This window comes from Charadrius vociferus, unplaced genomic scaffold, assembly GCF_000708025.1.
Source record: "Charadrius vociferus isolate BGI_N301 unplaced genomic scaffold, ASM70802v2 scaffold195, whole genome shotgun sequence".
In the NCBI taxonomy this organism is placed as follows: Eukaryota; Metazoa; Chordata; class Aves; order Charadriiformes; family Charadriidae; genus Charadrius; species Charadrius vociferus.
The window spans coordinates 3,668,612-3,695,061 of NW_009648539.1; the positions used below are offsets into that span (position 1 = coordinate 3,668,612).

General features: G+C 37.8%; 1 protein-coding gene across 1 annotated transcript in view; it reads left to right on the forward strand.

Annotated features, from left to right (window-relative positions):
• The window catches only part of LOC104287238 (dynein heavy chain 5, axonemal-like), a 176,473-nt gene that overhangs the window by 1,160 nt on the left and 148,863 nt on the right, over positions 1-26,450 (forward strand). The window contains exons 2-19 of the mRNA XM_009885913.1: positions 4,283-4,344; positions 4,756-4,856; positions 5,981-6,169; positions 6,269-6,343; positions 8,622-8,705; positions 9,679-9,750; positions 12,469-12,570; positions 13,498-13,684; positions 14,865-15,030; positions 15,133-15,226; positions 16,412-16,510; positions 17,883-18,064; positions 20,358-20,477; positions 21,148-21,349; positions 23,685-23,780; positions 24,525-24,698; positions 24,792-24,881; positions 25,589-25,744. Coding sequence (XP_009884215.1) covers positions 4,283-4,344; positions 4,756-4,856; positions 5,981-6,169; positions 6,269-6,343; positions 8,622-8,705; positions 9,679-9,750; positions 12,469-12,570; positions 13,498-13,684; positions 14,865-15,030; positions 15,133-15,226; positions 16,412-16,510; positions 17,883-18,064; positions 20,358-20,477; positions 21,148-21,349; positions 23,685-23,780; positions 24,525-24,698; positions 24,792-24,881; positions 25,589-25,744 — 2,251 coding nt within the window. The remainder of the gene's footprint in view (positions 1-4,282; positions 4,345-4,755; positions 4,857-5,980; positions 6,170-6,268; positions 6,344-8,621; positions 8,706-9,678; positions 9,751-12,468; positions 12,571-13,497; positions 13,685-14,864; positions 15,031-15,132; positions 15,227-16,411; positions 16,511-17,882; positions 18,065-20,357; positions 20,478-21,147; positions 21,350-23,684; positions 23,781-24,524; positions 24,699-24,791; positions 24,882-25,588; positions 25,745-26,450) is intronic.

Here is a 26,450-nt window from a genome sequence, read left to right on the forward strand (position 1 = left end):
TTTGTTGTTGTGGTGGGTTTTTTCTTTGTTTGTTTGGGGTTTTTTGTTTGTTGTTTTTTTTTTTTTTTCCGGTCCCTCAGTGTCGAGGGCGCTGTCAGGACTTTTTGGGCTTGATTCAAAGTCGCTGAGATCGGTTAAAAAAAATGCAGAAGCCCGTTGAGGTAGTAAACCTTTGGGTTTGAATGGTAACCTGTTGCAGTGAAAGCCCGGCTGCAGTGTCACAGAATGGTCGGGTCGGAAGGGACCTTCGGACATCATCCAGTCCAACCCCTCCCTGCCAGAGCAGGTTGGACAGGAATACATCCCGGTGGGTTTGGAATGTCTCCAGAGAAGGAGACTCCACAGCCTCTCTGCGTAGCCTGTGCCAGTGCTCTGCCACTCTCAAAATAAAGAAGTTTTTCCTCACTTTGAGGTGGAATTTCCTGTGTTCCAGTTTGTGCCTGTTGCCCCTTGTCCTGTTGCTGGGCATCACTGAAAAGAGTCTGTCCCCATCCTCTTGACACCCGCCCTTTAGGTATTTATAAGATGGTCATTGGGTATTGCCTGCAGAAAGGAAGCATGCTAAATAAGGGTGCCCACAGGTGGGTTAGCTGCAAATCAAGTGGTACCTTTCAGATCTATGTGGCAGTGGCTTTTCCCAGCAGGGGAAAAGTGAACGTCCTCCTTCAGCCCCTTGTCTCAGCCGTGTCTCTTCACATGTTGCCCAGAACTTAGGTTGCTGCCATGCTGAGAAAGGCTGTGTTGAGGAGAGCGGTGTGGCTGCTGGGATGCAGCTTCTCTGGCCTCCTCTGGCTCTGCACAGCAGAAATGCTGAGGTTCAGGGAAGCTGCTTGCTTAGGATTGCATTTACATGTAAGGGAAAATTCTGGTGCAGTTAAAAAGACAAGTAGTTACGAAATTGGCACTGGGTTGGTGGATACAGCAGGGAAATAGGGGCAGAGGAGGTGCCTCCTGGGGACTGGGTTGTTAGTTGGGTTTGTGTAAGGGTTGCCATAGCAGCTGCCAGCAGCTCCCAAGTGCCCAGGCAGACGGAAGGCTTAAAAACCTGCTTGAGATTAAGCAGGTGCCGCAGCCGCCGCTCTGTGCTCAGCGCTTTGCAGTGGGACCTGCAGCTGTCCTGTGAGAAGGAGCTTAACCTGTCCCTCAGCGGGTGAGTTCCCACCTGCACCAGCCTGATCAGAGAGAAATGGCAGGCAATTAGAAATAAAGTTTTGGTAATGGGTAACCTTAGAAGAGCTTTTCTCCTTTTGTAAACTGCTTGGATCTTGTAATTTTAAACTAGTAACCAAAAGTAGCGAATTTTTTATTTCTTTTCCTTGCTGGTCTATCATACTGGTGCTATAACAGGGATAAAAATACTGAAGGTGTGGCTGGTTGTTACAATGTTACGTTGTCCGGTCATTGTCTGTATTGTTGATTTAGGTGTTTTTTTGTATGGTGTGGAGATGGAGGAGACTGTGGAAAATGAGACTGAGTTAAGGGGAAGAGTAGAGCCTAGTTCGTCTCCTGGTCACTCTGCACAGCAGTAATGGGAACAACTGAGAGCAACGCAACTTTCTTCCAAACCCCATGTTGATCTCTGTCCGCCTCTCATTACTATAAAAAAAGGTAAGAGAGAAAATAATGATAAGTACTTATAAGTACTTCATGTTGGCTTTGTATGGAACAAAGTATCCAAGAACAAAATAAGAAACTAATTATTAAGTAGAGTGTTTAAGTTTATAACATACTTTTATATACTGGGTGGGTACGTGCTATTCCGAATGTGCCAATGTAGGGACTGCAATGTGCAATTTTCAGCTTTATAAATAAATATGTACATATAAATAAACAAATGCATTTTTAAAAAAAATATATATGTATTTACAGGGTCATGCACAGTGCAACTCTGATCCCTTAGCAGATTTCCTGGTGTTGAACCATAGTAACATGATTAGAACAATTTTTCTGGGATTAAAATGAGTAGTACTCTATAGCATGATATACTCTATGACATATAGGGGCATATAGTATGGTATCTCTTTTCTGGAATATAATAACAGTGATAATAGATTGAAAATTAGTTCAAAAATTATTGAATGTGGCCTCTCAATGGCATCAGGCAGCTCCCTCCATGCTTGTGGGTGCACCCCATAAGGACATATGGATTTATATATGTCCACTTTGCTTCAGTATTCTCTAACCTACCCTTTTTCAAGAGGTCAGGGAATACTTAAGGAAAGTGGGTATACGTAAATTGATGGACCCACGAATGTGGAGGGAGCTGGCTGATGTCATTGCGAGGCCACATTCAATAATCTTTGAATGATCACAGCAGCCGGGAGAAGTGCCTGAGGCCTGGAGGAAAGCTAATGTCACTCCTGTCTCCAAGAAGGGCAAGAAGGAGGGCCCAGGGACCTATACAGTAGTCAACCTCACCTCAATCCCTGAGAAAGTGATGAAGCAGCTAATCCTGGAAACCATTTCCAGGCACATGAAGGACAAGAATACACGGAAAAACTTCTTTATGGTTAGGGTGACAGAGCACTGGCACAGCCTGCCCAGGGAGGTTGTGGAGTCCCCTTCTCTGGAGATTTTCAATACCCACCTGGATGCAGTCATGAGTCATGTCCTCTAGGCAATCCTGCTTTAGCAGGGGAGTTGGACTAGATGATCTCTAGAGGTCCCTTCCAACTCTGAAGATTCTGTGATTCTGTGAAGAAGGTGATTGGGAAGAGTCAATACTGGGTCCAGTCCCATTTAACATCTTCATTAATGATCTGGATGATGGGGCAGAGTGTACCCTTAGCAAGTTTGCTGGTTACACGGAACTGGGAGAGGTGGCTGATACACCAAGGAGTCATGCTGCCATCTGGAGAGACCTTGACAAGCTGGAGAAATGGGCTGACAGGAACCTCATGCAATTCAACAAGGGGAAGTACGAAGTCCCACACCTGGGGAGAAACAAGCCCATGCATCTGTACATGCTGGGATCTAGCCAGATTGAAAGCAGCTAGGTAGGGAAGGATCTGGTGAACACCAAGTTCAAGATGAGGCAGCAATGGGCTCTTGTGGCAAAGAAGGCTCATGATACCATGGGCTGGAAGAGGAGGAGTGTTGCCAGCAGGTGAAGGGAGATAATCCATCCTCTCCACTCAGCACTGGTGAAGCCTCACCTGGAGTACTGTGTTCAGTTCTGGACTCCCCAGTACAAGAGAGATATGGACATACTGGAGAGATTCCAGTGAAGGGCCACAAAGATGATGAATGCATTGGACCATCTCTCCTGTGAGGACAGACTGAAAGAACTGGGGCAGTTAAGGCTGGAAAAGAGGATGATCGGGAGGAGTCTCATCAGCATGTATAAATGCCTGAAGGGAGGGTGTAAAGATGGAGCCAGGCTCTTTTCAGTGGTGCCTAGTGACAGGACAAGAGGCAATGGGCACAACCTGAAACACAGGAGGTTCCGTCTGAACATCAGGAAACACTTTTTCACTGTGAGGGTGACTGAGCACTGGCACAGGTTGCCCAGGGAGGTTGTGGAGTCTCCATCCTTGGAGATATTCAAAAGCCATCTGGACATGGTCCTGGGCAACCAGCTATAGGTGGCCCTGCTTGAGCAGGGGTGGGTTGGACCAGATGACCTCCAGAGGTTCCTTCCAATCTCAACCATTCTGTGATTCTGTGAATAACGCATTATAATCAGGGGAAAAGAGACACAATCTGTAAGAAAATTTATAAGGAAAACAGTGCTATTAGAATTTTAATTTTACTTACAATCTCATAATTTATTTAGAATAGATTAAGCAGTAGTTCCTGAAAGTTCAGTGAGCTGCTGATTAGCCCTACTGCATGCCCCTCTGAGGATCCTATTTGCTGCCCAGGATGGGACCTAAATATCATATTCTGAGAAATAAAACGGTTGCTTTTTCTTGGACTAAAAGAAAGCTGTAGCAATAACAAATAGCGTTGTTCAGTGCTTTCAAATAATTATCTTTTTGAAGCTAACTAAAACAGTATTTCTGTTAAGGAGAGAAAGCAATATTTAGGAATGCTTTGTAATTAAAATTTTTAAAAGAGAAATAGTAGCTAACTGGAGATAAACTGTTGTACTTACTATCAGGAAAACATACTCTTATTTGTTACTTAAATGACTTAAAAATCCTAATTTCTAGGAAAAAGGCTCACCATAATTTTTTTTTATTAAATACCTTAAAGTCTTCAAAAGCTTTTAAGGAGGCTTAAACAATCAACAGAAGATAGTTATGCACTCTAATAACATATGTCCTGTTTTTATTGCAAGTATTAGCAATCTTTATTCTTCAGATATTCCATGTGCTCAAGTTATCTTGCAAGTCTCTGCGAGTAGCAAGTTTGTCAGAAATGCATGAGAGTGGCAATCAGAATTTAGATAAAGAAATAACAGAAGAGGAATAAGTAGCAAATGTGAAAAGTTACGATATGTCAGAGTCTCTGTTTTTCCAGAACTGTTTTCTTCAAGCTAGTCTATTAAATTGCTTTTTCTTACCTCTACTGCTATCAGTAGGGATTGTTTGCAATTGAACTTGAGATAAAAGCCATCGTGTCTTTTCCCCCTAGCAGCTTCTAAGGGTTTCTGCTGAGGCACACGTTTTCTAATGTTCCTTTCATGTCTCATTTTCCCCAGCATGAGAAGAGGTTAACCAGCAGATATTAAGACACAACACTGCAGGTCTTGTAAATGCATTTATTGTGCAAATACCTGAATAATTAGAACTTGTCGCTTCTTTTAACTAGACACAGAAAGTAAGCATCGTAGACGTGGAGGAGACCTGAAGACAAGGAGCAATGAGCTAGGATCTGCTGTCACAGGATCACCTTTGACTCCTGTTGTTCCGGCAAGTGTTTTCATGCTAAAATAGGTGGTGACTCAGCTACCTTTTGTCTGTTAAATTTTCTTCTGTGCAGATTATTCTTGAAGTTTTCACTGACAAAATTTTGGCCTAATACTGGAGGGTGCAAAGTTCCTTCAGTCTCTGTTAATTACAGGGACAAAGAACAGTGAACCACTCACAAGTTGATACAGTGTTAGGCCATTTACTTTCTGTGCTCACAAATGTGTGTTGCTGGGATTTTGAGTTTTAGGGGTTTTTTTTTTTTTGATCATCCACTGGTTAATCCCCTTTCTTTGCCAAGATGAAAATCAATATTGGTTAAGAATACTTGAGTAAGGTGATGCTGCATCAGGGAAGTCATGTGCAAAACAAGAGATCCAGCTGTTGGCATGAAAGCCAGAGATGATGAAAAAATGACATAGATGAGTCGGGACTGCCATGGGAGAAGAATGAATGGTGAATCAGAAAATATGTAGCTTTTAGAGACATCAGAATGGCACTGACCAACAACTACAAGTATTCAGGCATTCTTGGTGTCTCCTGGTCTCAAACAGATATGGGTAGTGATAGGAGTGATGTAAAACATCCATTGAGAGTCTGGGGAAAGACGAAATGGTAGGAGACAAAGGTGGATGTTGGCCAGTTTTTTGTTGTTTTTTTTTTAATCCAGGAGTAAATCAGGATTGATCAATTACAAATCCTAGTTTAGAGTACTGTGAAGATGATGTGATTTATCTTTGTTTCTCTCCAATAAAAATTGTGAGTTACAGAAACGCTCCAGACATCCCCAGACTCCAGATACTTATGTCTGCGGGAGCTGTGTGTAGAAGGAAATACTCAGTGTGGTGACATTTTTACCTAAATCTTTAGTTTTCTGTATAGCTTCTGAAGATTACCTGGTGACTTAAAAATGTTACTCACCATATCTTTTTTCAGCCTTGTTCACACTGTTATGAAGATTTAAAAAAAATAATTATTACTCCATATTTCCCTCTGCATTCCTTAGATGTATTTTTTTATGTTCCTGCTTGAAGTAGTTTATGAAACCGGCTTAAAGATTGACAATATAAAATACAATCCATAAGTGAGGAAAAAGAATCTCTTTATAACAAACTTCTATTTTCTAGACAATTGTTAAGAAAAGTATAGTACTTTCCAGTGAAACTAGAAAAGAACTAGCCAAGCAAGCCAAAGTCACCAAAGAGGAGAGAAGAGCTCAGATAGATGAAAGACACAAGTATTTGATATCAAGATTAGCAGATGGGATAGGCTTAAGTGAGCAGCAAGTGGAGGAGGCCATTATTTCTGATGACAAGGTAAATATTAATTAAATTATTATGATTAAATGTATTTCAAAAATTTCCATTCTTTTGAAATTACATCACAATTAATTACAATTGTAATTTTGTTTTTAGTTTCAACTTATAGAACAATTCTTTGCCCCTAGTGGACTTAAAAAGTTGCTCTTCTTTTACCAAGATGTATTGCAGGTATGTTTCTGTTATTACTTCTGCAAAAGCAAAGTTGCATTTTTTTAAAAAAATCATGACTGTTGCAAAGTGCAGAAAATCTTAACAATTTTTTTTTTATGCATGCCAATGTGGAATGAACTTGGATCTCATTCTGCCATCTTGGCTTACTTGAGAATGCCCTGTGGCATGGTTTGATACTGTTCTTGTTTTCAGAAAAGAAAACTTAAAAATGGCCAAGTAAAGTAAAAATCCAGACTTCAAAAATGTTAATGATAATTGAGGCAAAGTGTTCACAGTATTCAGAGTTTAAAAATCCTAGATTAGCTAACATAAGTATTACAGGAATGGGGGAAATGTCTGTTTAAGAACCATTTTGTCTTCTCCTTTTGGGTTGAACTGCACTAGCTCCACCATGGACACTGATTCAAGAGGGTGAAAAATAATACAATTTCTTTCCAAGTTAAGGTGGCTTCATGTTCAGGTCTGTCCGATTCTGCAGAAAATAATCTTAAGCTTGGAAAACTATAACTAGAAATAAGGTACTTGTAGTATACTTGTAGATGTATTTCTCTCCCTTTCAATTTTGAGAAGGAGAAGCCTCTTCATAAAAAGCAAAATAATTTTTTCAGCTTCCACTGAGTGTGTGATATCAGAAGGAGCCAAGTGACCTTGAAATTGCCTAACATGACTGTTGTGGGCTTCCTGAACTGCAGAAGTCCTTCCTCAGTCCTTTCAGGTTATGCCATTGAGGAGCCATGTTAGGGTCAGCTAACTCACCACATGGTGGTATTTTTGGCTTGTTGTGGAGAAAAACTGATTGATAATGCTTGATCGTCAGTTAAGTGCAAGAATGAATTATACATTTATTATAACCTCGATAAGTTAAAAGAACTTTTGAGTGTTACTGGAATTGCTTAGAGACTTTGCAGAACACAGAATCAGCTCAGCTGTCAAAACAGTTTAATTAATTTTTCCTTTCACTGGGAGTGTGCGTGCACATTTCTGGGCTGAATGTGTTGTTCTCTGACCTAAATCAGATGAAACTAAAAATCTTGAAATTGTTTTCCTTAGCTGACAAGCCAGAAATAAATGCCCAGCTTGGGTTAAGTGAAACCTTTCATTTCTGCATTTAATTTTGGTTTATTATGGTCTTTTTAACCGTTAAAATGTGAATTTATGAAAATTTTGTTACAAAGCAGCATAGCATAAAAATAAATGTTTCTGATGGAAAGTATGAATGCCATCTCTAACATCTTCCACCCCTTTCTGATGAGTCAAGAGATCTCATTAAATTGACTGTTCTGTCAACAGTTTGGTTTCAAACATGTTGGAGAACTGGAGATTACTCAGGGGCAGTATCATACATTGCTTGCCCTGATCTTATCCATTTTTGGCTATTCTTGGAGACAAAATACTGGCCAGGGCAGACCATTGTCCTGACCTAGTAGGCATGTTCTTACCAAGATCCTTTCTTAAGTGCTGCTCACCCTTCTTTTTCACCAGCTTGGGTGCACGATGTTCACTTGATACTGCACATAGGGGATAGAAGATGCTGATTTGGGGTGGAAGTGGGAAGCCGCTACTGTGTATCACACATCACACATTTAGTCTAGCAGGAGCTGAACGCTTGACTTTTTAGGAAGAGGCCTCTCCTCAACTTGAAAGAGAAATATACCTGCAGGCTTCTTCCTTGTTATTTTCTGTTACATTCTTCCAAGTTTCAACAGAATATTTTCCAAAGTGTGTGAGAGAAAATTAGAGGGAAGCAGATTGTATATACATCTCTGTGGGGAGGGACCAGTGGCAGCAAGGCTTCTCAGAGAGAAAGCTTTTCAGTGGTGTATGGTTAAAGACATGGGCAGAAAACTAAATTTATTTGCATTGTTGGCAGGATCTAGCTGACAGTGTTCCTTGTGAGTCCCGCTCACAATTACATTATAACTTTGCAGACCAGGCACGTGACCCTTTCTGCAAGACATCCGGTTTGTTTCCATGGAGGAAGTTGCTCTAGGAAACACTTCAGATTTAATTTCATTATATTTTCTGAGATTCCCCCTCCCCCCCTTCTTCTTTGAGTGTTATCTGAAAGAACTGGGCTATGAAACTGTTTACTGGGGACCGAGATTCATGCAAAGCTTATTCTCCAGATAAAGCCAGCCTCACATTTCTATCTGGGAATTACTGGCTGATTCAGAATGGGCTTAGTTATAATTCACATATTCAAATAGGATGAGGTATTTGTATGATAATAGTTTTTATTTTATTAACCTCTCATTTATAATTTAATTGCTAACAGAAGTTGAATACATCATTGAGGCCAGATGAGTCAACAAACAGTTTACTTCAGAAGAAGTTATTTATTACCATGGGTTCTACAGAGGTATGGTTGAAAAATTCAGTAGATGACATTTGAAAAGTAAAATATTGAAAAAACATAACAATTGTGCAGTGTTAAACAGCTTTTTGTAGTTCCTGGGTAGATATTTAAGTACATTATCCATGTTCTCATGGAGCAAGATCTCCCAGCGTTTCTTGAGCTGAGGTTGGAATTCACCAGTAAAGAAGTAGTGATTAACGGATTTGACTACCTGAGAGGAGAGCAGGTCAAATAAACCGTTGTTAAAAAATCACAGATTCTAAGAGTTTTGTTACTGACTGCATGTTTAAGTATTTTCCAGTGCTTGTGCACTTCTAGTTTAAAAGTGCAGTTCTTCAGTGGTTTTAATAATACTGCATATTACTCCAAAAATACCTTTAAGAATTCCTTTATTCCTTTCAAATTCTTATAAGAACCTCCTCATTGTAATGTTTAAGCATTATGCAGAAGTGTATTCAGAGTAGTCATTAAAATTTCTGATTAGTTTTCTTTCTTTGCATCTTTGCATACTTTAAATGTTTGAAAGCTGAGGGTATCTTTAGTTTTCTTTTGTGAATTTATGTTGGCAGATTCAGAAAGGGATTAGACAATCTCATAGATAGGTCCATAAATGGGTACTAAAATGACTGGACATGAATATGTCATCTAACAGCTCTCATTCAATGGTTGCAGGGAACAGGGTCAGGGAATACAAGAGGAGCCCAGGAAGTAGCCTAGCTTGCAATCTCTCCCTGAACCGTGTTTTCTTGGTAGAGGTGCTATACCACACTGGTCTGCCTTGAAGGGCATTTTTTATGTTCTTATGTCAGATGGAGAAAAAAACAGTATTTGGTATGAAAGGAACAGATTTTCAAATATCCTACAAACAGTAATTAATTTTTTACAATTTTGATTTTGGCACATTTTAAAGTTGTTAAGTAAAATTTACTGTACACATGTATTCTTTTTAACTGTATGCATTTTGTCCTTTTCACAGAACTTTACAGGGACATGTGCATTTTTCCTAAGGACATCAGATAAAGTTATAACTGCATCAAATGTTTCCCAGGTCAGACCAAAACCATGCAGTGTTTGCAGTGTACTTAATATTTTCTTAGACCTTTATTCATGCAACTAGAGTCAGAAAAAGTGCTTTCATGAAATGTCTAGTTTTGTGTTTAATAAAATTTCTTTTTCATCTGAATAAGTATTTACGATAAAGTAATGTTCTAATGATTTGGAAATTAGCTACTGCAATATTATTATAGACGAGATTTTAATTAATGAAAATCAATTCTTAATCAGTCATTAAAATATAATTTTTAATGTCAACAGGGAATAAAGACCTAAACCAGGAGGTTTCCTTTTAATTAACAAGGCTAAATTATGGAAATGTTGCACTGTATCTTTTAAACTTTTAAAAGTTTACAATAACTGTAAATTAGATACAATTAGATAAAAAAAAACCCCACAACTGTATCTTGTAAACCTTTAAAATAAAGATCATACTTGAAAGTAACTAAAGTAAGCTTTTCCTGCCCTTAATAGCTTTGGTTATGTGTAAGAAAAGTACTGTAACTGCCTTTTCTAACTTTCAGTGATACTCATGTTCTTGAGAAATATTTGCAATAGTTTTTTACAAAGAGTATCTGGATACTAGCACCTAAGAATACACATTAAAGAAAAAATATAATAAGCCTTAAATCATATTCTCAAAAATATTGATGCATTCATTTTTATGCTGTACAGATTTTCTCCTTATTCATTACTAATTACTAATGTGTTCCATTTCAGCAGACCAAAGCTGTAGTAAGTTTGTTGTCCAGCTACAGTCATGGAAATTAGTACTTCAGTTTCTGTCCGTCACTTGCTTTATAACAGTATTTTTACAAATACCTCATCCAGGTGTGCAAAAGTAATTTCTAGGCTTCCTCTTCTTGTGCTCTGTCAGTCCTGTTGTGCTGCTTCGGTTGGGTACCTGTCAGAATCATTGTCCAAAACTCTTCAGTTAACTGCCTTCTTGGTGCCTTCTCTCTGTGGTTTTCTTGTGATCACCTTCTTTTGGCAGGGCCTGTCATGTAGCTGTCATCAAACTTCATTCTTTATGTGAGGCAATATATTTAGATACTGTAAAAGGTAAAATAGACCCTACTTCTCAGTCAGCCGGTCTTCACCCTGATGTGGTTTGGAGCTCAGGCCCAGACTGATTTGACAAATTTTGGGTTATCCTGAAGAGCTATGTAGGAGCAGTAGGAAGGAGAATCTGAGAAACCCCTAGAAATATGTGGATTTGTCCCCTATTTCTCAAGAGAAACAGCTGAATCTTCAGCATCCTGTGGAAAGATCAGCTTGTATGTTGACCTTGTCCTAGAGATTATCATGAACAGACATACTTGAAAGACTTAATTTTCCCTGCCTCCCCCTCACTGCAACAAATGCAAACACTCTCTTACGGGAGAACTGACATTTTTAAAAGCATCTGGAGGGGAATAATAGAGGTCAGTTCCTTTCTCCATTACCCTTCTGTCCTTTCCTTCTGCTATTTTTCCAGCACACCCTTTTGCAGAAGGAAGTATTTTAGGGGCATTTCTTTTTTTAAAAACCTTATGGGCATTGCCTCCCAGGGAGCCCGTTCAGACATGCAAAGAAACTTACTCTTCTTCCTTGTAAGCACTTCCTCAAGCGTTGATTGTCATCCATAATTCCTCCCCTTTTTGAGAAAGGACTTTCTACCTTCCCTCCCACTCTAGTGGGATTATGAAACTGTAATATTGTTAGGAAACAGTATTCCACCCATGCATAACAACTAGTTGTCTTAAATACTCTTCTTTTGCATGCAAGTGTGGAACTAGCAAGGAAAACATTAGTGGTATTTGTAATCAAGATAGCCAAGAATATCAAAGCCTCTACAAAAATTCATTTGTAGTTGCCGTTCCTAAAACACTGTGGAAATACTGTCTTTGCACAGGCAAAAGTTGGGAGTAGAAGCTTCCAGGGCAGAACTCTGTATGCTTTCCCCTGTATCACTGAAGTATTCTTTATGATGTAGGCAAAATTGGTGTATATTTGTGCAGGTCAGAAGTTCTGAATGAGACTCCCTCTATTCTAACAAGAGGAATAACCGGAGCCAAAATTGCTAGTCAGTATAGGTCATAGAAAGCACATACCCATATTCAGAATGTATACATTTGTAGGCAAAATGCCAGTAACAGAAAAGCCAGCCAATGCATAAATGAATAGCATTGGCAGAAGATGCAATTCTTCACTTTTTCCGATTTATGCTTCAAGTTCTGCAGTAAAATTTTACTCCCCAGTACTGTCTCTCCTTGTCCTCAGCTTCAGCAGTTCACTCCTTGCTTCACTTTAACTATGAACTGGAGAGAGCTGAGCAACTGAGAGAGAAATTTCTTGCCTCATACATTTGTTGTCCTTCTTTAGGCATTTATGCTAGATGGAAGCTGTTCCTCTAAAAGCAAAATATAGATATTTAATTGTCGTAAGATTAATGCATTGATGTTAAATGCTTCATTTTAACTGGTTGTTGGAGTGTTGCTACAATATACAAATGAAGTTTCTGGTGACTCAAACTTAAGGGCAAGTCTTGGAATTTCCAATTGAATTTTAGTCTCTATCCAACCTAAATTCAGCAGCTGAGGGGCAATATCCTCATGGAACCTACATAGTTATGGACTATATATATGTCTGCCACGTTTCTGAATTTCACTCAAATATTAGACTTTTTGCAGAAATGTACATGCTCTCTGCTAACTTCTGTTTCTTCCTGAAGGAGGTGAATTTTGGCGTATTTGACTGTAGTAATGGAAATATCCTCGAGGGCCTGGAATTTTTCTTGTCCCAAATCATGATACCAGCTCTGAAATCACAACAGGTAATCTAACAGGTATTCCTTTTTCTTGAGAACATTTGGAATGAAGGCAAGTGACTGCTGTGGTCCCCTTTGTGCATCAGGTGAACATAAAACAGAGGATATAAAAAGATACAAGTCTAATATAGGCCTTTATGGAAGTCATGCAATTTGTATATGTCTTTGGAATTCATATAGTTATTGTTCATTTTCAAGCAGTAGCACTAGCTGTAATGCTCATGACAAAGGACAACATAGCATAGCAGTCATACTAAGGTAAAACTGTGATGATTTAGTTAAATATAGATTAAGCCTTGCTGAAAGAAGTGCCAGGTTCTTCTGGCAGCACAAAAGATCAGTCCGTTATTTTATTCTAGAGCGTGGGCAGCAAGCACTGTATCACAGCCAGGGTATCTAGCTTCTTCAAGTTGTCCTTGTTCTGTGGCACTCACAACACATCACAGTTGATTCTGTTGCCTGTAGAAGTACACATTCAGAGGCAGGAAATATAATAAAGCTCAGTGTCTGTTGAGGCTAATGGTATCATACACGGTTAACTATATGCTTCCATTTTCTCTGACCCAGGAGCAGGAAGGGAGATTAGAATCCGTTTTCTCTGTTCAGAGAGCACCAAATCAGACTGAAAAAAAAGACAACAATTCAGTGTGAGGACCATGAGAGCAGGGAGATATTTTTATTTCTTGAGAGCCTCATGCTTGTTTGTCTCTTCTTGTCTAACAGAATAATTAAATCAATGCACGCTTTAAAGTAATTGTGCTATAGTACTGATGAGTGCGTTTTAAAGGGCATACTGGTAAATCTTTATATACTGTCATGAATAAGAAATACCTTTCTAATGAAAAATAAAATACCTTCTGTGTTCAAAAAACAAAATGAAGTGTGAGTCTTGTTTCAACTTTTTTTTTTTTTCATGAATCATAAAATTATCAGAACTGGGGAGCTGTGAAAGAAGGCTTGAAGAACAGCCAGATACAAGACTTTCTGTATTCAGTGGATAAATTTGTGGGTACTTTGTCATCATCAAGGCAGAATATAGAAGATAAAATTCAGCTCACAAAAGTGGATATTGATATATATGTCAGCAACTTACGGAACCCATCTGACTACATAACTGCAGGTGAGTAATTCCTACAGCAAAGCAAACACTATGATGCTGTTTATAAAATAAATGTTATATCATTAGTAAAAACTTACCTTTAAAAAATAATTAATCTTCCTTGAGCTCTATACATTTTTCTGTTTACTCTTGCCAGGTTTCTGACTGTGTAATCATAAGGTCATCAATCATTTGCATGTCCTTGAATTTATAGATCTTAAAAGATTAGGTACTTCCTTGTTGTATCATGTACACACTGGCTTGTTCCTCCTAATTTGCTGGCCAAGTAGTTGCTGAGTGAAGCTGGCTACTACTGTGTATACTCTTTGCTTTGATACTGGGGAAATCTTATCCAATATTAAGTCTGGCTCTGAGGGGTGTGAGTTAAAACAAGATGTATTTATATAAATTCATATATATATGTGTAAAAAAAAAAAAATAATATGTCTGTCTGAACAGTAGCCTTCCAACATTTCTTATCACGACACGGATTTTCAGACTGAAATAATGCCAAACCAGTCAATATTTCTGTAATCCCCCTCAGCCCTACAGGACCCTACGGTAGGAGAGCTTCCAGAGAAGTACTAGTGGCTCTTAGGATAAGGCAATAACGTTATGTGGCTGAACAAGTTCTTTAGATCCATTTGGCAGTGTAAGGTCCACGAGTCCTAAACATAATGCATGAAGCAAACTGGACTCTTCCAGCCACTAGGACAGTCTAAAAGATGTGCTGACTTATAAATGATATGTTTTTTTGTGATTGTTAATAATGGTGTCCTTTACGTGATGCTTTTAATGTGGAATAGGCTGTAATGGTAGAAAGAGAGAAATGTAGATAAATAAGTCTTTACTTATCAAATGCAGGCAGAAAAATACATACATCATAGCTAATGCATTTCTTGGACCTCTGAAACATGATTCTCTCAAAACCCCATTGCTGTATATTTTTCCTTATGACCTCACACTATTTTTAACTGTTTCTATTGTAAAGAACTTGCAGCAGTAACAGAGTAGGTGGATATAAGTTGTATGTGTGCATCTTGTTGCTATAGTCTTTTCGTGGTTTTGGTTGGTGATTTGAATATACCCAGCTCACACAAAGTCTCAGCTTACATTTGCCAATGACATTTCATTTCTGTAGTCAGAAATCTACCTTTATTTCTATTTACTTATGAGACTGTCCTATTCTATGATTTTGAAGGCAGTAACACAGAGGTCACTGAGAAACTTGAAGAAGTGATGATGATTTGGATCAAACAAATCAGACAAGTTTTAGTGGAGAGTGAACAAATGAGAAGAGAAGCTGATGACATTGGTCCATCGGCAGAGCTGGAACACTGGAAATCAAGAATGTCATCATTTAACAGGTTAAATTCCTGCATTATTTCTCAGAATCTAAAAAAGCTTTTTTAAAACGAATTTAAACTTTGATTCCAAAGAGAGATTTAAATGTGTTTCTTTCTTCAAAGCCTCTTAGATGAGATCAAGAGTTCAAGAGTAAAGAAAATTATAAGTATTCTTCAGGCAGCAAGATCAAAGACATTAAAGCAGTGGAAAGAGCTGGTAATTAATATGTTTTAATAAATGTTTTAAATGAGTACAGTACTGTATTTGTAATACACACAGAACTGAACACAATAATAAAAATAGTTCTGAGTGTTTGTGCTGTTTTTATGCTGTGGTTTATTATCCATTTGTTGAAACATTTAACATGGAAGATTCTGAAGTTAAATAGATAACTTGAAAAGAAGTCAATGCTTCTGTAATGTGTCTTTCATTAACAGAGTGGGTGGAGTGGTTGTGAAAAACTAAAACAGTGCAGCAATACAACATCTGTCTCTCTCCAGCTGTACCCTGTGATGGCCAGCAGTAGAGGTGCCTGAAAGTTTATCATATTGCTTGTAGGATTATTGACAGCTGGCTTTTTGTAGCGTAACTGCTACTTCAGATAAGTGGATATCTGTAATGTAAACATATCAGTCAAAATTACAGGCAGGTCAGAAAATAAGCTGCAAGCAATGTGCAGGCAATCAGGCCCCAAAACCCCACCAGAATGTAGATCTTATAGCAGTTACAAAGATATTCTACCATTATGAAAATAGGCCATGAGAACACTGTCATTTTACTGAGTTTTTACTTAGCATACTTGCAGACTTTTATGATAAATGGAATTTGGATGATAGCGTCTGTACAGAGCCAGTACCAGTAAGAACTTGATTCCTTTCTTCATACAGAATTGCCTCCTAAGTACTGGATAGTTCCACCTGTTATGAATATGAAGATATATAGGCATTAGTTGTGAACTCCTTTGCCCTATTAAGTGCTTATTAAAAAATGATGGAAAACACCCTAGTATATTTCAAGGATCTTGTCTAAATTCTGTAGAACGGGTAATTTAAAAAACAGTTGTACCATGCTAAAACCATTCTGAACCACTCTAAAATATAAGTTAGATTATCAAACCCATGCTATTTTACTCCCATCAAGAAGAAAAAACTTTGGGGGTCTGAGTGAGGCACTCCTCTAAATCACGTCCAAAATGTTGCTGATTGCCAGATAGAGCTTACCAATTCTTGCACGTAAAAGCAGTTATTTCCTAAGAAGAAATGGCTTGTTTGAGAGAACTTATGTCAGAAAATGTTTGCAAGAAGGAATCATAGTCTTGTGGTAGCATGCACTGTAAAAGTGCAAGAACATTTTCAATAAATTTTAATGATATTAATTTTATTTCCCTTTATTTCCCTTCAGGATGGGAATATAACAATTGCTGCCAATGAAGCTAAAGACAATGTGAGATATTTATATACATTGGATAAATTTTTTGGTCCACTTGCCAAAGCTTCACCTGTAAGTAGTACTCTAAAAGCTTTTAATGTGAAATTCAGAAAAGACAGGAAAGGCTTTTGCTGCTGAAAGAAAGATATCTCTTCTTTCAGTATCTAACTCCTATGCTTAACAACCTTAGGTGGACAACCTAACTCCCTGGCATTAGTGAATTGAGTTTACAGATTTTGAATATGCAAGAGATACTCTAATTTTTGTGTAGGAGGCAGTTGTCATTCCAGAAGATAATTGAAGGGCATGGGAAAAATAAGCAAAAGATGATATTTTTCCAAACCTGATATCGAGCCAAATTGTCTTTGTGAGGTTAGGCTTTCCATATTGTACCTCTTCCTGTCTCTGTGTTTCAGGTCACAGTTACTCATGACTGTTTTAATGCAAATATCATAAAATGATCTTAAGCCTTTAGTTGAGCTGAAATTAGGCAACTTCCACTTATTTTACAGGTTAAAGCTGTTTCTCTTCCAGGTAACACATATTTACTTTCATCCTGGTTCAAATGATAGAACTTATTTTCATAACCACATGGGTCTGGGATTTTATTTTTTAAGTGGGAGAATGAATTTTGAAGATACAGCCACCAAGCAAAGCTGTCTAAGTTTCCATAGTTCAGAAGATTTACACATAATCTAGCTGCTTACAAATTGTCTAAATATTGTTTTCAAAGCTTGAACTCTGTTTGAATCCATTGTGCTGTTCTGTGTGCTTTTCTTCTGCAAATATTCACTGTTCCGCCTGCCATATTTTACTTGACTTTTAGATATCATACTTTTTTTACCCTTTTCTAGACCAGTCACTGTCTCTTCTTCTGGGTTCTCAGTATACCTGGCTTGCATGCATTTCTGTGGAATCTTTCTGTGTAACAGAAAACGCTGTAGTTCAGTATACCCAGTTATTGTTGCCTTGCCTCCCACTCCTGGATTTCTCTTCTGTTCAGATCTAGGCAGAGTAAGCAAAGGCCAACTTTCTTCTTCTTGTCCTTCCTACAGCAGGCCAACTCTTTTGTAGCAGTGTATGATGACTTTTCCTCAGGTAGCATATTCCTTTGCAAAGCAGACTACAGCACCTTCATACACTTGAGGCCATGGCTGAAAAGAGTACAGTCTCTGTTTTCCCTCTGGAAAATCCCACTCGGGAAAAAGACCTATTCATTTATTCATTACCCATTCCACATCTTTTTCTCTTGGTCATAGTGTGTTAGGTCCCCACAAAAAAATTGAATGGTCCAGTTTATAATAAGATGTCTACAAGAACTATGTGTTACAATCTAAAACATGTTTATCCACCCATAAACATATTCCCAGAGCTGTCACATTTTCCATTGCGTTAATTTTTAGGAAATTCAAATTGCTGACTTTCCCATTTTTTCCTGTTGTAGGTAACAATGATGGAACATGTACCCAGTTTAATGAATACTGTCTGTATGATCTACTGTACCTCACCATACTACAACACATCAGAGTGCATGACATCTCTTCTTCTTAAGATCACCAATCAAATGATTAGCACATGCAAGACATACCTATGTGAAGGTGTTTCAAAAATCTGGGATCTGGACAGGTGATAGAATTGTAATAATTTCATGTTCTTTTGTTAACACCAAAATTACATTATAGATTAGTCATTAAGATTATTAAAAGGTATGTTTAAGTAGCCCCTTATCCTCCTACCAGGCACTGATTCCCATGTTAATTTTAAGCTTGTGACTACTCATTTTATGTAGAATTAAGTACTCTGCAAAAACAAATCTACTATGTTGTGTGGAAAAAACCCCTATTATTGAAACCATGTAATGTATATCAGTATACAGCAGTCAATATTTTGTCCCCGTGGCTTTTTTTAAACCAAAACACGCTTGAGCAATTAGAACTGGGAGATAAGGTACTTCATAAAGAAGCTCTGAAGACAGACTGGCAAAGTTCCATTGAAGATTTATGTTTTGCTGTTAGTGGACAGGAAAGTCAGTTTGAGGAAGGGGACAATATATACCAGAGCCAGAATCACAATTCGATTGTACTCGGTTTGGATGAGGTATGTGGGAGTGAGGAATGGGACTCAGATTTGTTATTTTCTGAGTATTCTGTGGAGAATGCTGTATGAGCAAACACATGAGATGTGTTAATGGTGCCAATGAAGCACCTTGAATTTAAAAAGCTAGATTTACTGTAAGTTTGCTAGTTAGACATGCCTAAGACTAGTTTTTTCTTCCTTTCTATTGTTCTTGTTGCAGCTAATAGTATAGCAAGAGTCTCTGGTTTTCAGCAAACATTAGGCACTATATGGAAAGTGAACAATAAGTTTCCCTTAGCTCTACGTAGCTTGCAATCTAAAAAACATAAGAAGACCTTGCAATCTGAAACATAAGTAGTGAATAGCAAGATGGGAGGAGGAAAGAGGGATGGAGAAAAAACAGCAATCATGCAGTGTTGATCAGCTGGAATGACAGTGTTTTCAGCAAACCTTGGGGTGCCCTTGGGTGTTTTGTAGGCATCACTGCCAGGAGAACTAAAGGAGACATTTCAAGAAAGGGACAAGTTAGCTGCTCTATGCCTACTTGCACAGAGTTGCTCCCAAGTGCTACATACAGCATAAGTGGAAGCACAGAATTGTTCGTATGAAACCTAACAAGTGGGTGGTGAATGCTGATGTCACTGGCAGAGCAAGTGTATCCAAAGGATGAGACGTTAAGCGGAGGTAGCCTAGGAAGAACACATACTATAAGAACAAGTCAATTGTTTTCATGCAAGAGAAGGGGGAAACCAGAGAGAGGTTAAGATGAGCACGATATCTAAAGTTATCAACTGGAAAAGTAATGATTAGAATAGTCTCTTGAAAGAGTATAATTGGAGCAAGATTACAGTTTCTGAAGTGAGAAGGAAAATGTGTTACAAGCTTCGAGACGTAGACAGTCAGGATGTCTGTGCTTAAATTCCAGCCAAGTCAAAGGTGACACTGAGGTAACAGAGGAGGAGATGTAAAACTAACAAGTAATTGGATTCCTCCTGTATTTTGGTGTGGGTAAAGCGAAGTTTTCAGAAATTACCTGTAATCAAGTACTGGCTATGTTTATTCTAAAGAATTAATATAAATAAAGGAATACATTTTTTTGTTTATTCTAGCTGATTTTTTTGAGACATTCTTCTCATTTACTTATTTGCTGCTGTTGTCCCTGCAAAAGTTTCTCTCTGTCCCAGTTAGTGGTCTCAATCTATGAATTTTAACTGTCATTTTAATTCCCAATGATCTTTTGGAAGATGAAAGACAAAGCCAAAGTGGAGGAACAGTCTTGGGTAAATGGCTTATGGCTAATTTCCGTGCCTCATCTGTGTATATTAGTACCTCAGGATTAATGAACAACTGTGTATAAGATGTAACTGTCTGTGGCCGTAGGAGCCAAGATCTTCCTGGTGTATCTTTTTAAAGAAGAAAGACTTTCCTCATGCTTACTGTAGTCTGGAAAAATACCTCTCCAGTCTTCTGTGCTTAGAAAAAACAAAGAAACAAATGAAGGAAAACCCATCAGCAATACTGAGTTTACAGAAGATGAGAAGTGGCTAAACTGCAGGCATTTGGTAGCCAGGTTTTACCTGGTGTAAGTCCTTTCTGACTATGCTGTGAAAATTTTGGTTTGATGGTGATAAATCCTAAACTAAAAATATCCAACCTAGATAACAAATTTAAAACAAAAACTTCTAGTGTAATCCTCATATTTTGAACGTTTTTCAGGTAATGTGTAGTTTTGTGTTCTTAATTTGCCAAGTTGTATATCTGACTGAAATGTTCTATTTTTATTTATATTCTTTTGAAGACCTTCTTAGGATGATTTTTCTGTCTTCTGTGCTTTCTTCATCAGGCAAGAATTGCTAAAGAGGATACAACAATGCATTTCCCTCAAAGAACAGTACCAAACGTCCTTTCAGAGAATTAAGGAGGAGCTAAAGGAAAATCCAAGTGACAGGCAATTTGATTTCAGGTAAATAATTTACTCTAATATTGAGTCATATGAATTTATACAATTTGTAAATGAGATATCATTACACGTGCTAAAAAAAAAAAAGCTAATTACTCAATGAAAATGTAGTATTTATTATAATCAGAACATGACCTTGCAGAGCTTTTTTTTTTTTTTTAATTCAGGAATAAACCAGTGACAGGTTTTTGTCAGTCACTTGTTGACTTAGCAGATGTTCAAGAGGACTTCAGGGGAATTTATGCATGTGTTAATTTAATACATATATTTATGTATGGTCTGAAACCCCAACAAATTTGAGTCATGAATATAAGTGAAAAGATTCCAGGGGAATTTAGTCAGCTTTGGGCTGGGTTGTCTATCACAATGCCATTGGGGCATTTCTTAGTATTGTACCTTCATATTTTGATCTCCTGCAAATGTCTTATTTAAAAGAGTATCTCCTGTGAAATGTGATAAAGGCTTTTAATTTACATATAAAAGTGTTAAGCATTTCCTGGTTTATATCCATTACTTTAAAATGGTTTTTACTTGATTTGTAAGTATTACAGCATACATTTTTTAAAGTGAAACTTCGTAGCAGTTCTGGTAGAATATATGTCAGTTAAATAGAAAAAAAATCTATTACAAATAGACTTCCATAACAATACCTCTGTTGCTTTTTTGTTATTAGTGAAAACTATATATTTGGAAAATTTGATACATTCTGTAAACGTTTGGAGAAGATTTCAGATATGAGCAATATTATGGAAAGTCTCTTAGAGCTCCAGCATATAAAAATAGAAGGTATTGAAGAGCTCAGTACTCATTACCAGAGCATTGCTACAAACACCAAATCCAAACACTATGATGTTCTGGATCACAGAAAAAAAGAGGTACATGCATTCAGCACTTGTCTGACAATCACTTCCTTAATTCTGTGCTTTTCACTGGAGTTGTGCAAAGAAGATAAAATTTTATAACAATGCATATAGTATTTTGCTGTAATAATGATACTTTCATATCTTTTAATACGATTTTAAGGTGTTTGGGTAAATTTGGCTTTTATTTCAAATGTTTTTATTAATTTTTGATAAACTAGGTTTAGTTTAACTAGTAGTGCTAACTATTCCTAAACTCACTTGTTTTGAGCTGCATACATTTTAAACTGCAGACTGAAAACTAATTCGCACAGATCAATGCATTAAATACAGTTTATCTAGTTGCTAGAGTTACTTAGTATTACTGAAAATACTTAGTGGAATAGTAAAGGCAGTATTATAGTAAAGGTAGTACAGGCACTTTGATGAACATTTTAGAGAGAGAAGTGAATGATATCACCCTCAGTGCTGAGAAACTAAAGTGGCTTTTCAAGTGCTTCAGACTTACATTTTAATATATCCTGTACATGTTGGAATTGAGCTGCTTTTTTTTTTTTTTTTTTTTTTGAGCTTTAGCCTGCTCACGTTGCAGGATTAGTAGCCTCACAATAGAAGTGCTACAAATGTTGACTTACTCTCCTGCTTTCCTTGACTGTAGTCTGTAACTGTCATAAACTTTCCTTCAAACATTTCAGTCTAGAGTACCTTTGGCTTTCTTCTTGCTGGCTCATGGCTTACATTTCTGTAATACTTGCTGCGTGGCTCTTTTCTGAAAGAGAACATTTACTGTTGACTGGAATTTGGAGGTGTTTAAAAATTGTGTGGCTTTTCTACACCTAAATGGTTGGAGCAATATATATTATGGACTATCTACCCAAGCTTGTGGAGCGCTTTCTTTGAGCAGAAGTTTGCATTGAACTCTTTTTGTAGGTTCTTAGTATTTTGGACTTAAGAAATATAAGAAAATAAGAAAAATTATTACAGAGGAATACCCAAATTACTTCTAATTAGGAGCTGCCAAACTTGATAGCCCAAGTTATGGCTGCTCCAACACTTGATTCCGAAGCCTCTGTCCTATTTGATCCCTAGTCTGGTTTGGTATTCTCTAGCCATTATATGTGACATACACACCCACACAGCATGCACATGCTCCAGTGTCTCTAGTTGCTATGATCCATAGTTCCTACTGTGATTGTTGGTGCTTAGACCTCAATACACTCTAGTCTCTCCAGTTGCTGACTCTGCAGGTGCACAGGCCCCAGTGACCCATGGTCTCCGTAGAATCATAGAATGGGTTGGGTTGGAAGGAACCTTTAAAGATTATCTAGTCCAACCCCCTCTGCAATGGGCAGGGACATCTTCAACTAGATGGCGTTGCTCAAAGCTGCATCCAACCTGACCTTGAACATTTCCAATGATGGGGCGTCCTCAACTTCTCTGGGCGACATGTTCCAGTGTCTCACCACTCTCAGCTTAAAAAATTTCATCCTTACGTCCAGTCTAAATCAACCCTCTTTTGGGTAAATTTAAAACCCTTACCCTTTGTGCTATCACTACAGGCCTTGGTAAAAGTCTCTCTTTATCTTTCTTATAAGCTCCCTTTAAGGCTCTTTCATACCTGTTGCAAGTACGTAGACTCCCATACACACTCAGGCACACAGAAGAGAGAACACAGGAAAATGGTTAGAAATGGAGATAAGTAAGAAGATAAGATTGTGCTGATCAGGTCCAGGGCATGGTCAGACAAGTGTACTGACCAGCAACCTGTTCACTTGTGACCAACTCCTTTTATCCCATCATGCCTTCATTTTCCCACACCACATTGATCCCTGCCTTTGCTTCTTCTCTAACTTCCATAATATGTTTTGTATAGTCCCCAAATGGTCTTCAGTTGTAAGCTGTGATAAGTCCCTTATCTCCTAGGTAATAACCTCCCTTAGTCTGTAAGGTGCTCTACTAGAGAGCCTGCCAGTTGGCTTATCTTGATGGGTTTCACACCTGGACAGTGAGCTGAGCGCTCCCCTCTGGCAGTGCTGGGAGTAGCTGGTGAGCGTGCCCAGTTCACTCTGATTGGGTAAGTAGTTTTTCTCTGCCTGTCCTTGTTCCTCTGTGCTCCTTTATGTTCATGAAGATGAGGCTTTAGTCACACAACCTAACATGTCTTATTTTTTGTTTGATTTGCTTAGCAGGTAAATGCCTTTATTACTGGTGTTGTCCCTGTTCTCTTTAATTCAGTGCTGAGCACGTGGAGTGGACAGAAAACAAATTCCCCCAAAACTTCAGGGAAGGAATTTGGTATGAAATGAAAGCAACACTATAGATGATTTTTTTTTCTTTTACCCATTTCTAGTTTGAAAAAGATTACCTTGAGTTCAAGAACCAAATTGCAGCATTGTATGAGTCCATACAAGAATTTGTGGACTCCTGGTTTGAGAAGACCGTAACTGTAAGTAATTTTACAAATACAAACCACTTGTTCAGGTGCTCAGATAGGCTGAGCACCCGCAGCTCCTACTGACCTCCTTCATCACTGCCAGTGTTCTGTACTGTGCTGGTGGCTGCCTGAGATAATGCAGGAGGACTTCAAGCCTATTACAAGTATTCTAAAAGTCACCTGCAGAAGTACGGGAAGATAATATTCATTGTTACTTGGTGCCAGTTTTATGTTCTATCTTTCCTTACCAATTTTATAGCCCTAATTTTTTTTTTAAGTTTATTTTCTTTCTTCATGCTGCTGTTCCCCATGCTTCCTGTTGCATTTCTAAGTTATTCCTGTTCGACTGGTAGGAGTTTATGCCATCTGTTACCTTAATGTCAGTACTGTTCATTGGCTCAGGCCCTGATCATGATATGAGATGCTAATGAACCATGAGTAAAAATGTAGGTGTTCTACCACAACTGTTTGCAGAAAAAAAGAGTGAGGATTTGAGACACAGATTAAAAATCAAATATTCTATTATACTGTAGTGGTAGCAGTTTCTTGGTTCATACTATGGTAAATATATTATATATGGGACAAAATACAGAGGTAAAAATCACTAACTTGTCTGGATGGACTTTTCTGTGTTTCTTAGAAAACAACTTACAATCTTACATGACTTATATTATAAATTAAAAATAACAGTTTATGAACAATGACTTTCTGAAGTATTAAAATCTTCTGTAGTAAATGCTCCATCCTCCTTTGTAGACTGAACAGATGCTGGGACTTCTGATGAAGCTTGAACAAATAGGAGAAAATCGTATTGATCTTAATGAGAAGTATACCATTGTCCTTCAGCAGTACAGCCAAGATTTAGAGTTTGTTCGAAAACTCTACCAGAAGCAAAAAGAAAATCCACCTATACCACGTAATATACCACCAGTAAGAATGAAATAAATGAGAGAGAAAAAAGGCTTTGCTTCTTGACTGTTTTTAAATTAATGGAAATATAACCTCATACCTTCTGTGTTTTAGGTAACAGGGAAGATTATGTGGGCTCAGCAGTTATACAGAAAAATTGACCATCCAATGACATTCCTTAAAAAGAAAACCGCACTTTTGAAGGTTGGAAATTAGCAGAGGAGGATTTATGTTAAGCTTTCAAGCATGTTATTAACAGACACATGATTTATTTTTAAACTCCTAAGTTCAATTTTCTGGCAACTAGTTTTCAAGCTCATCCAACAGGATAGGCGTTAGTGTTTGCCCCAGGATTTGAATTCCTTTTTGCAGCACTATTATTCTGCAACTGAGGACTGTTATTATTTCCCTTGAGACATTAAGCTAATGACTTAGGCTGGTGCTTTGGTCCCTTCTGGGGCCTGGCTCATGTTAATCCTGGCCATGTACCTAAGCTTACAGCCTTCTGTCTGCTATGCTCTGTAATGAAAAGGACTGAGATATTTATCCTCAAACATTACCTATGCTTCATGAAAGAATATAATTTTTATAGCTTTCTCAATGGGACATCAGTGCCTTGTATAGGTCATAGCACAGACTTTGTTTTATGGGCCAGACTGGGAGGAAAAATCAGGAAAAGAGTTACGTTGTTTAGAGCAGTTAAATACTTCTTAATAATTGAATTCTTAAATACATTTCTATGTTGCTGTGTCTTACCTTATCTCTAAAATAGCATAACTTAAAGCTTTCTATTTGTTTTGTTTTCCCAATGGTGGTGAGGAAAAGCCTAGTGGAATACATTTCTACTGTTAGACACACTGAATTGATTAAATGGTGTTTACTTCCCCCCCTCCCCCCCTCTTGAATTACAGACACTGGAAATGAAAAAGGTTGTTAAAAGCTACAATAAAATGGCTGCGGTTCTTTTGGAATTTGAACTTATTTATCATAGAGCTTGGTGCAGGTTTGCTGACCAGGCTAGAAATGCTCTGTGTGCTTCCTTACTTGTCAGGCACCCAGAAACCAAGGTAAATATGATTTATTCTTTCTATTACAGTTGCATTGTTTAGCATTACCCATGCTACTTTAATCATATCATGGATAGACAAGCACAGCATTAAAATAATCTTAATAGGATTAGAGAAATGAACTCCTTGAACTGGTATATTTTTTGTCCTTTTTGTGTATATTTACGATACAGACTTCATCATGTCTCTTCTTCATAAGGCTCCTGCCTTATTCAGGGCATAAAAGAGGCAGTACCCAGAAAATACATTTCTATTATTGACTTATCTGCATCTTTTTAGATATTGTTTCATGTTTTATTTTCTATGTTAACCAAAATTTTAGTCAAGGAAGGAATTTTTAATTAGATCATAGTATTTTCTGTAGTCATAACATCACTGTGTTGAGTATATTGCAATCATTCATTAATTTGCTTTCAAAACTGCTTGCTGAGACAAAAAATCTTACCATTCTTACTTCACAGATTATTTTTTCTGCTGTAGTGTAAAGAAATTATGGTTGAAATGTGGCATTTTTTGAACTAACGGTTCCATAATGGACAACTAGAACCTATTTTTCAAATTTATTTAGCGACTTAATAGCATTTAGTGCCCTGAAAGGTGTATAGAGATTATCCTTCACAGCATTTCTCCCTAGTCTACTGATGAAGAAACTGAGAAGAAAAGGCAAATTAGTTTCCACAGACTGTAGCTGCAGAACTAGAATTAA